Genomic DNA, 9814 nt, shown 5'->3' on the forward strand with positions numbered 1-9814 from the left:
CCAGACCTGGCTGAGCCCATCATCTAGCAAGGCACACAAGGGTATTCGTACCTAGGTAGGTTATGAGCTGCTCTCAGGGTCAGGGACAGTAAGTTGGAGGCAAAAAGGCAATGGAACGGTTACAAGGCCTATGCCATGCCAGGCGGCAGGCGGCAGGTAGCTAGGCCCGAGAGACTTTTACGCTCGGGTCGGGTCTCCAAGATCTCGGCCCAGATGATGAAATATACAGAGTCCTTCGCAACGTGCCCCCCAAGAGGAGAGGGCGAACGATAAGGGAAAAGCGCCAACAGCTGCCATGACCCATGGCACCACGCCTTTCATGGTTGGTGGAATGATAGTGTGGAACTGTCAGGTCCGCTCAGAAAGAAGCAAGCACGATTGGCCGCTACGACACGACCCTCTCAAGGTCTTGAGGCCTGGAATGATTACCTAGGTATGACAAGTGATGATACTCGTAATCAAGCCCCTACCTACATACGAGTACTTGTACTCGGTACTCGGTAGAAATAATAGGTGTAGCTAGTAGTATGTAACCGAATCGAGGGGGACCTGGCCAGAGATGGAGTACCTATACCGAGTACATACCGAGTTGTTGTAGGTAGCACCTACTTGTACTTAAAACTCACAGGTAATAGCACCTACCCTACTCGTAATAACCGCCTCACTGGATCCCACGCTTTAGGCATGTCCAGTGACTTCCTCTTCATGTGTCAGACACCTGATTTTTGATTTTTGGGCTCCTCACCGGCCCACTCCGTCACGCACCCCTCGGCCGGGCTGGATCTGGATCATTTGTTTAGCTGGGGAGCACCTGGTCAGTGGTCAACTGCCCACCTCTATCAAGTAGTCATTCTTACACGATTATTAGAAAGCTGCCATTTACCACTTCCAACGCCACTACCACTACTTACTAACCAGCCAAGAGGTTACATACAACCTATGGACCAACTCGGTCCGCATCTTCGGGGAAAGAACGGTTAAGAAATTTCGGTCAGGTGTTGAGTTGATGATTGACCCTCTGGGCCGCCGTGAAGAAGTGAATGGGGGGATTGGGGCAGTTGATCAAATGAAATTACCTCGCCTGACCGGCGTACCGAGGTACCAGGTACATGCCTGGTGAACAAAAGAAGAACTGGAACTTGGGGACTATGTGGGACTCTCCGCAGTCATCCCTACAGTACAAGTACATACCTACCTCTGTACCGACCTCGTACTGTAGATGGTAATTATTATTAGACATGGTCGAGTCAGAAGCAGTCGACGTTGTTGCGTTTTCCTTCATATATTTTCCAGGGAAATGAGCTGCCTCGTCGTCGCCTATCCTATACCGAACATTCCTACTGCTACTCGGTCCTTGTACTCCGTACACGAGTAGTCATTGTAGTGTATACCTTTTGGTAGCGACATGGACCTCGTACTGCTCGTACACTCCGTCTCCGTCTCCTGCAGACCTCTATCCCCTTGGTGCGTGTGATCCCGTCTCAGTGCCCAACTGCAACTGCGGTCCCTGTCCACCTGACCTGTTTCTCGCCATCTTCTCCGCGTACCTACTCGGTACAGTGCTATACTCTTGACCATATCTCCTAATGGAATTCAAGTTGCACTCGTAGTCCTCCGCACCATATTTCGCGCTCCACTGATCTTTCATCAGTTCCCTGTCCTCTTCGTTTCCGAGGTGGAACCTGGTGATCTCATTCTCCATTGGACTGCCGACTTGAGACTCGAGAGCGTATCGACTCCTAACATATCTGAAGGGCTTCCCTGAGCCCAGAATCCTTTCCGGTTATTCCTGTCAAGCCTGGCTGGCGGTGGGCCTATCTCTGTTGTTCAGGGGGACCAGGTCTTCTCTACCGGGAATCTGGGAATGAGGTGTGCCCCTCCAAGCCTCCACCGCCCACCAGCAGCAAGTCATATTTCTTTCACCTCTGACAAGTTTGGGATTTGGTCAGGTGGGTCATGTAAATTGTTCTCCTCTCAGAGGCGACTGTCCCTGATTCCTTAGTAACCTACTTGTACAAGTAGTAGTACCGAGTAGGACTTGTAGACCCAACCGGTCCCCAAGTATTTGGAGAGGGGCCAGCACTTTGACGATTCTGGCCTTTCACCAGGTCGGGAATAGAGTCCGAGAAGGTTCACAGATTACGGAAAGAAATCAACCAGAGACACGGAATCTGCCCGCCAGACGCGTGCGGCTTCCGAATTCTCCGAGTTGGTCGTTTCATCTTGATCCTCGCTTGTGCTCTTTGGTGTCCTCAAAGAGTCTTGGGTTGTACCTACGAGTACTCCGTAGGTACTCGTACTCGGTACAGAAGACGTAACCGTCTTTTCCGCCTTTTTGAACATCTGTGGATGCGACTGCAAAGGTCATAGGCTCATGGCCGCGAGTTGTGATCCACCAATCATTTCTCGGAGTGAGCCACACGGATCGCGGAAATCCTGTCTTCGCATCATTCTTTCATCTCCGAGAAAACGTCCGGTGAAACGGGGAGCCTCGAACGTGAGTCGGTTCATTGACAATCGTCGCGGTATTCCGTATGAGGGTTCCCTGTAGAAGTAGAAACACCAGACCAGCGTGCAAGGAATTTGTCCGTGTCGGGAGGTAATCGGTGGTCTGTGGTCGCTTTACACAGGACTTGAGCGCCCAAGGGACTTAGTAGGAAAATGCTAATCTGAAACGCCAATCCTTTATGAGTACTCGGTACGACCATGTTCAATGGCTGGTCTTGAGGGTTGCCAAGCTCGCGTCTTTCGTACAGTAGGTTTGTCGGTTGCACTTCTCGTATCACCTGCTCCGTACCGGGGAGGCCCCTCACACCCGAGCCGGAATGCCCCGGATCGAGATGCCCACGCATTCCGAGTCAAGCATACCTCCAGCGGCTGGTCGCGTTCCTCCGAGAGCACCTCAGGCGTCGGACTTCAGGTGGTGTCGCGGCGCGCTTAGGCACTTGGACAAATACAGACGTTGATAATGGGGAGGCAACCTGGGTGGGGAATAAAGGAGGGCTCCATGCTGCGTGCTTGCCCAAAGAGTACGTGAGTGCCTACTGGGTGCCTACGGTACGAGTACCTGCCCTTGGGTGCTCGAATGCAAGTAACATGCAAGGAATATGCGGTGTTAGCTAGGTATGTCTGGGAGGTGGGATTCCAGCTCAGGAACTCCTACTCGTAAGGGGCGCTGGAGGTACCTCGAGCGGAAGCGCTCTGATTGTGTGGACCCCAAAGAGGATATGGTCTCCAGCTCCATTTGCCCAAATTCCCATTATTTGCTAGGGACAACGATCAGTGACTCCATCAATCAGCCACTCACAACCTCAAAATTGTTATTATCCTACAGCTGCTCCTATTGAATTGGGATGCCCTCGATGACGATGATGATGACGATGACCCTCGGGTGGTTGGGCAGCAATCTTCTTGTCCAATTCACCATCTCCAAAAACAACGATAGGGGTGGCCTTGCTTCGTTTTAGCCCTCACAGCACAGAGACGATGATCCCTCTACCCTGGTCTCCGAGGTTGGGGACGCGCTTCACTGGCGTTTGCGTACCTACCGAGGCCTCCGCCCTACCCAACCCTATCGATCTCGTAATTTTAAGATTGGAGTCTCAGTGGACACGACACAGAAAAGAGAGGGACACAGTCAACACCAAGTATGCCTTGCAGCGATATCCAACCCCAGGCGTCGTCATTGGAGTCTCTCACATAAACGCAACCGCGTACCGAGTAGTACACCTTGCACAATTGTCAACGCCTGTGTTGGGTACACAGCCGATCGACTGTCCCGGCTGGAATCGGCTACATCGACCTTGCTCCCAGTTTCTATGCGAGTCAGACATCGAAAGTCAGTGGCGGCCTTGTCAAGGGGCCAAGGTTGAATTTCGTTTCGAAGAGTGGTTTCTCGTATTCTACAAAAGAGCGATGGGGACGAGGTTTCACTCGTTCCACCACGAGAGTAGTGTCTGGGAGCTACGAGTGCTCGTGCGAGTAAGTAGTCGAAGCATATTTTCCCTTGCCTCTCAACATTCACGCCAGGAAATAAATGGGCCGCTCTTCAGCTTGTTCAAGTAAAAGGTGCTTGTTGGAGAACTCACCTTCTCCCGAGTGGCTTTTTTGCACCATTCGCCGCCACCACCAGGCCCAGTGTTCCCCGCCAACTTCATCCACGTGGCGCAGGCCCAGCAGAGCGGCACCAAGTGCTCAAAGGTTGTGTTCCTTGCAGGCTGGCTCGGTCCCTTCTTGGGCACATCGACCGCCTAAACGAGCCGGCCGAAACGGCGCGTCGTCCCTTTTCGGGCCTCTCCCGCAAGCCACTCTGACGACAATGGGTGTATTCCGATTCCGACTCGTTGACTCGTAACTACTGGCTCGTCAGACTCCTATTCCGCTTCGATGCGAGGCACAAAGGAGGCCTCGATTAGCGATTCGATTGTGCGCAGATGCCCTTGTTCACTCCAACCACCGATACCGTACACTCGGGATTCACATGTCCTCGGTAGGTACAAGTACACGAACTTGAATCGTTTGACAAAGATATGAACGGGATTAGGATTTCATTTCCCGTGAGCCACCACGCTAGCTACCAACAAGTACATGTCCTCGAACAACTACATGGACGTCTGAGATAAATTCATCCACCGAATACGAAGGACCGGCGCGTGAGAAATGATAACCCTCTGGACATTGAAGCATGTTCCCTTGAGCAATCCTCTAGTGCTCCACCTCCTTTTCCCCTTGGATGCTCAATTTCGGTTTCTGGATTATTCGAGACGTCTTCTTTTTCCACGGCCCAAGCCCCACATTCCACGTTGACTCGACACAACCCTGCAAAAGCTGGGTAGGGTTACAGTGTACTTGCACCCGCCTGGGAGAGGGCATGGGTAACCCCCGTACTCTTACTTTGACGAGTACTCGTAGGAACAACAGAAACCCAGCGTATCCAGAATCCCTTATGATGCTGTGTCTGATCCTGTACTCGAACTAGTCCAAGTGATCGTCGAGGTTTGGTTTGCCACTACTTGCTTGGTAGGTGTGTTGTTGTGGCAATATACGCGTTTCTCGAGATCCATTCTTTGAAGGACGAATTGACAATAGTCAAGACTACACGAAGCAGCTGTCGATGTTCAGCCGGTATAGGTATCCGTGGCCGCCCAAACAAAAGCAACCTCTTACAAGCTGGTGGCCGAATATAAACATAGCCAATGTTGGACTTGGACTTTGCCGCACAGTGGTGGGGCTTGAGCGGACCTATTCTGATTGTAAGATTTGAGGCCTACCTGTACAAGTACACAGTCATGAATGTGCGGTCAGTGAGGAAGGTTTTCTTCAGATCGAGTCAGTCCGACCCACGCTTGGACAAGTTGTGCAACGTTTGGTGGCGACAAGCCCAATTGGCATGGAACATTCGTCACTCAAGCCTGACAGATAATAATATGCAGACAAGTACGCCACAGATCGTCCCAGGGGGAAAAACACCCTGGCTCTGCTGAAAGAAAAGAGTTTCCGCGAAGACGGAACCGGACTCGGCAAGAACCTAAACGTGGAACCTTTAAGCTGCAAGTCTACAAATACATACATACAACCAAGGAGGTGGTAAACAAGGGGGGCACGGGGCCAGTTTCTGGGTTTCCGGGAAGCGCGGCATTGGACCCAAGGCTTTGGTTTTGGTATCACGTTACTTGAAGTTTACGCAGTCGCAGTCGCAGTCGCAGTCGCAGTCGCAGTCGCAGTCGCAGTCGCAGTCGCAGTCGCAGTCGCAGTCGCAGTCGCAGTCGCAGTCGCAGTCGCAGTCGCAGTGCTTGCTGGCTTGACCGACGACGTCGCAATCACCAGAGCACATTTCTGTTTGTTGCTATGCGAGCATGGCTTGATGCCAGAGTCCTCCAAGCAACAGGAGTGGACTTGAGAGGTCTGGTAGGTCACAGGGGCCGTTCACTAGTGTCCTTGGTCAGGTTGCAATGTGGGAGGCAGGACACGGGCACGGCCCTAGAAGAAGATATTCAGAAGCCAGACAAGTACCGAGTACAAAGACAGAGACCAACTGCCCTCTCGGACGGAGACCAGACACCAGAGACCAGGCCAGGAATCCACTCCTCACTATCCATTCCTCCCTTCCTCCACCATCCTTGGACCCTCAGATCAGCAACCGCCAAGCTCGCATAGTGGGCCCAATGCATATCACAGCCCGCGATGAGACAGAGGGTGCATGACCAGCCACCTGCCCAATGACTACACACAGCTTGCCCATCATTGAACACGCCCCATACTGACCGCAGTGCGTCAGTGCCTGGTATTGTTTTCGGTTTGACCGCCATAGATTGTACACCTTGTGATTTCAAGGCCATCTCCAGTGCTCGGGGCGTCGACCGTAGGCGTGGTGGGGCTACGTTCCGACGGGAGGAAGCGAATTTTCTCTGACCAAGGCCCTCAGGGACAAGAACTCCATCCGACCTAGGGAAGAACGGCCTCTCGAGAGAATATTAGCATCTCAGAGCTGAAATGAAGCGGAACCTTCCCATTAATGCTTCCAACAAATGGTGGTTTACCCTTTGCCGTTGTGTTCTGGCGTCCTTGGAAGCCTTCAACCGGTGGTTCTCGGTTGGCAAAGACGCGCATCAGCCACAGTCTGTGCTTGCACCAGAATTGGGATGGAGTGATACTTGTTCTGTGGTGCATATATACCAAGTACCAAGGGAGGGCTCGGGTCTTCTTCAATTAGTGGGTGGAAAAGCATCACACTATTCGATTCTTCAATCAATCAGAGCCTCTGCCAGTGTTAGCCTTCTCTTGTCGCCACGTGTGCCAAATGGGTCACCCCCTCCTCGATAGCAGCTGGTCTTGGTCCAAGGTCGAGAGACGGCGCGATCACAGCATTGGCAAATCGGCGTCAATGGATGGCTAACTCGTAGGTGGCAAGAAATGGTTCTGGCGATAGCGCATGGAGCCCGTTGCTCCTGGAAATCTGCAACTGCGCCAAAACAAGGAGGTCAGCAAAGACATCAACCAAAAAAAAACCCGACCAGGCCACATTTTCAGATCCAGCAGGTGGACGGAGAAAGAACTTTTCTCAAACCCAATTCCACACGGAGTAAATGGGCGTGGTGGACCAGGAGCGGATCCTCAACCCTCGCTCGTTGCTTGTGATAGCGAGGAAGATCAAACGACGGATCTGAAACCCAGCAAGTCGAGGGGGGCCGCCCACGGTTGCAATTGGATGGGCAGCTTATAGGTACTCGAAGTAGGTGGGAGTGGCAGGCCCAGGCGAGCGTGGCGGGCGATGTCGCCCGGGAAAAGGTTTTACGAGCATGCCTACGACTCGTACTTTGCGAAGCCCGTGCCAGCATCGGACATGAGGGGTCGGTCAAAGACGGAGATCAGCAGGAAGTCCGGCTTCCGAGGCGAAGTCGCAACACCCGCCCGTGGCACGCGTGGAAACCCAAGCCCCATTTGTTCCCATTAACTGCACTCTGAACATACCTACATACAGGTACATAGATCTGAGTATGATCCGACACAGAACAGGGATCGCGAGACCTCTAGCACTTTGATCGTCTGCAGCATCACTCATACAAATACTTTACACGGCCAGAACATCCGGGAGCGCAGCAAAGACTGCAGGAGCAAGGGATATTTGTCTGTCACTCTGCGACTTATCTCCTCCACCCCGCCGCAGGGCCTGAACCCCTTCTCGCTCGCCTCATTTTCTTCTTAGCACCACGATTGGCTAGATGTGCAAAGCTCAAGCGAAGCACAACCTTTCCTCACCGCGTCCTCCGAATTTCCCAACACGGCCAATTTACCCAGTGTCCTTGGCTCTATCCATCATTGCTGTTGGAACACGCGCGCGTATGGGCAGTGGACAATAACTTTGGGGGCTTCTACTACTCTTTGTACATGATGGTCGATCTTTTCGCATTTTACGGAACAAACAACAGCTAACCCAGGCGACAATCCTGGCCAGACTTTTCCCACTCCCCTGTTCTAAACAATGCCTTTGATTCGCATCAAGCGAGCACATTCTCGTCTTGGCTTCAAAGTCTACTCGAGGCCCGCCACCCTTCTCATTCTACGAATTACGATTGACGCAAGGGGACCTCTCGTTGCTCATGCTTGGTTAGGATCAAGAATTGACAGCTGTCAAAAGGACCACGTGAACCATATCACGAGACAGGTTTGGAAGCACAGTGAAAAAGGTTGAGTTGATGTCGCGCAGCCAATCGCTTGGGTATCTGCGTCACGGAAATTTTTCCCAATGTCGCTCAGGCTCATGGATCGTCCACGCCTAAAGTCCCTTGCTTCTGTAACAACAATTGGCGAGCGGACCCTGGCTAGGTAAGAGAAAGAGGTGAGGCGAATATCACTGCCCTTGACGACATCTTCAGTCCGTGCGCACTTTTCACTAGATGACAGGGTTTCTCGAAAGGTTGTGGTTGAGTTTCGATCCGAAGTTTTTGATCCGATCACAAGGATGGATAGTGGTGGATCTGGGCACACAAAGTCTGTTTCCCAATGAAACTAGGCACGTTGCAATGGTCCCCTACCCCTCGGGAGAAGCAGATTCAGGTATGTCCTCCGTATTCAGTCTCAATGGCTCTTTTCTCGGTTGGGGGCGGTTCAACCGTCATCGACACGAGATTGACAGGTCGACCGCGAATACTGCATGCCATGGTGAACAAGCTGGGTGGAGAACCCGGTCACACAAAGCCACCCCGAACCCCGTCCAACGGTGGACGTTGGAATGTGATGCATCACTTCGTTTGCTTCCCTTGTGACCTGGTCAGTGCATGCATGGACTTTGTAGCTCCACTTAGGGAAAGTCTCAAAAGAGGAATGCCGAAGTTTGAAAGGTGTTGATGGAGCAACTCAGAACTACATCAGGCAGGGAAAAAGCAAACAAAGTCAGTAGACGACCGGGTCAAACAAAGTGAGGATCACCCGAAACTGAGCCTCAGTCACTCATCTCGACTCTGGTGCCTGGGGGAGATGACGCCGTTGGAGCCAGCTGGTGGATAGTCCAGCCACAACTGCTTGCGAGCCACTTGTTCGAATTCGGTCCATCAACAACTGTCACACTGTTCACATTTTCCCACCCTTGTCACCGCCAGACGACAAGATGAAGTCCTTGACCAGTTGAAGCGCGGCAACCGCAAACGCCACCATATTGGCCTGTCTATCACCTCCCAACCCCGTGTCTAGATCCTTGTTCACACTACCCTTTTCGCCCACCACTGCCAATGCGACGTAGCCCCTGTGGTTTTCCGCCTCGTATCAGCTTCACATGCTCCCTATTGAGGCGCAGCTAGGTGAGAGGCGGATAGGGCGGGATCTGTACTTACGGTTGTCTGTTGGGAGTCTTGCCACTGGCGGTTGGTCCTGCTGTTCCTGACTGTCGTGTTGAGAGCAGTCGAGTAAGCGAGAAAAGTCTCCATTGGCCAGGCCTTGAGGGCTTCGCCCTGTCCGGCGAGATCGACAGATGTAGGGGATTGTAGGGAGTACGTACCTCACCGACGCAATAAGTTCCTTGCAGCGTTGCTCTCACGCTCTTAGCCAGGTCTTCCACCAATTCCGGGGTAGGTCCATCATAATTGTCGATGTTCTGTTGCGTCCAGCCGGCAAAGGCAATCCTGGATTGCAACGTATACAGTGTCAATCCACCCTTGTAGATCCTGCTTGCCCCCGGGGTTGCAAGCAGTGAGGCGGAAATGAGTCCTCCTGCGGCGGTCTCTGCCACGCATATGGTCTCGCCTCGAGACTTGAGGAGGGACGCAACGTCTTCGGCAGCCGATCTGAGCTGGGGCGGAGGGAACTCTGCGGATGACAT

General features: G+C 52.7%; 1 protein-coding gene across 1 annotated transcript; it reads right to left on the bottom strand.

Annotated features, from left to right (window-relative positions):
* Positions 1-9069: 9069 nt before the first annotated feature.
* On the bottom strand, positions 9070-9814 carry AYO20_11383 (hypothetical protein; the record flags this gene model as incomplete). The annotated part of the gene is made up of 3 exons (XM_022649635.1): positions 9070-9241; positions 9330-9379; positions 9494-9814. The coding sequence occupies 3 exons, from the start codon at positions 9812-9814 to the stop codon at positions 9070-9072; spliced, it is 543 nt and encodes a 180-aa protein (XP_022494380.1).

The sequence above is a fragment of the Fonsecaea nubica genome (genome assembly GCF_001646965.1).
Source record: "Fonsecaea nubica strain CBS 269.64 chromosome Unknown Scaff151, whole genome shotgun sequence".
NCBI classification, from domain to species: domain Eukaryota; kingdom Fungi; phylum Ascomycota; class Eurotiomycetes; order Chaetothyriales; family Herpotrichiellaceae; genus Fonsecaea; species Fonsecaea nubica.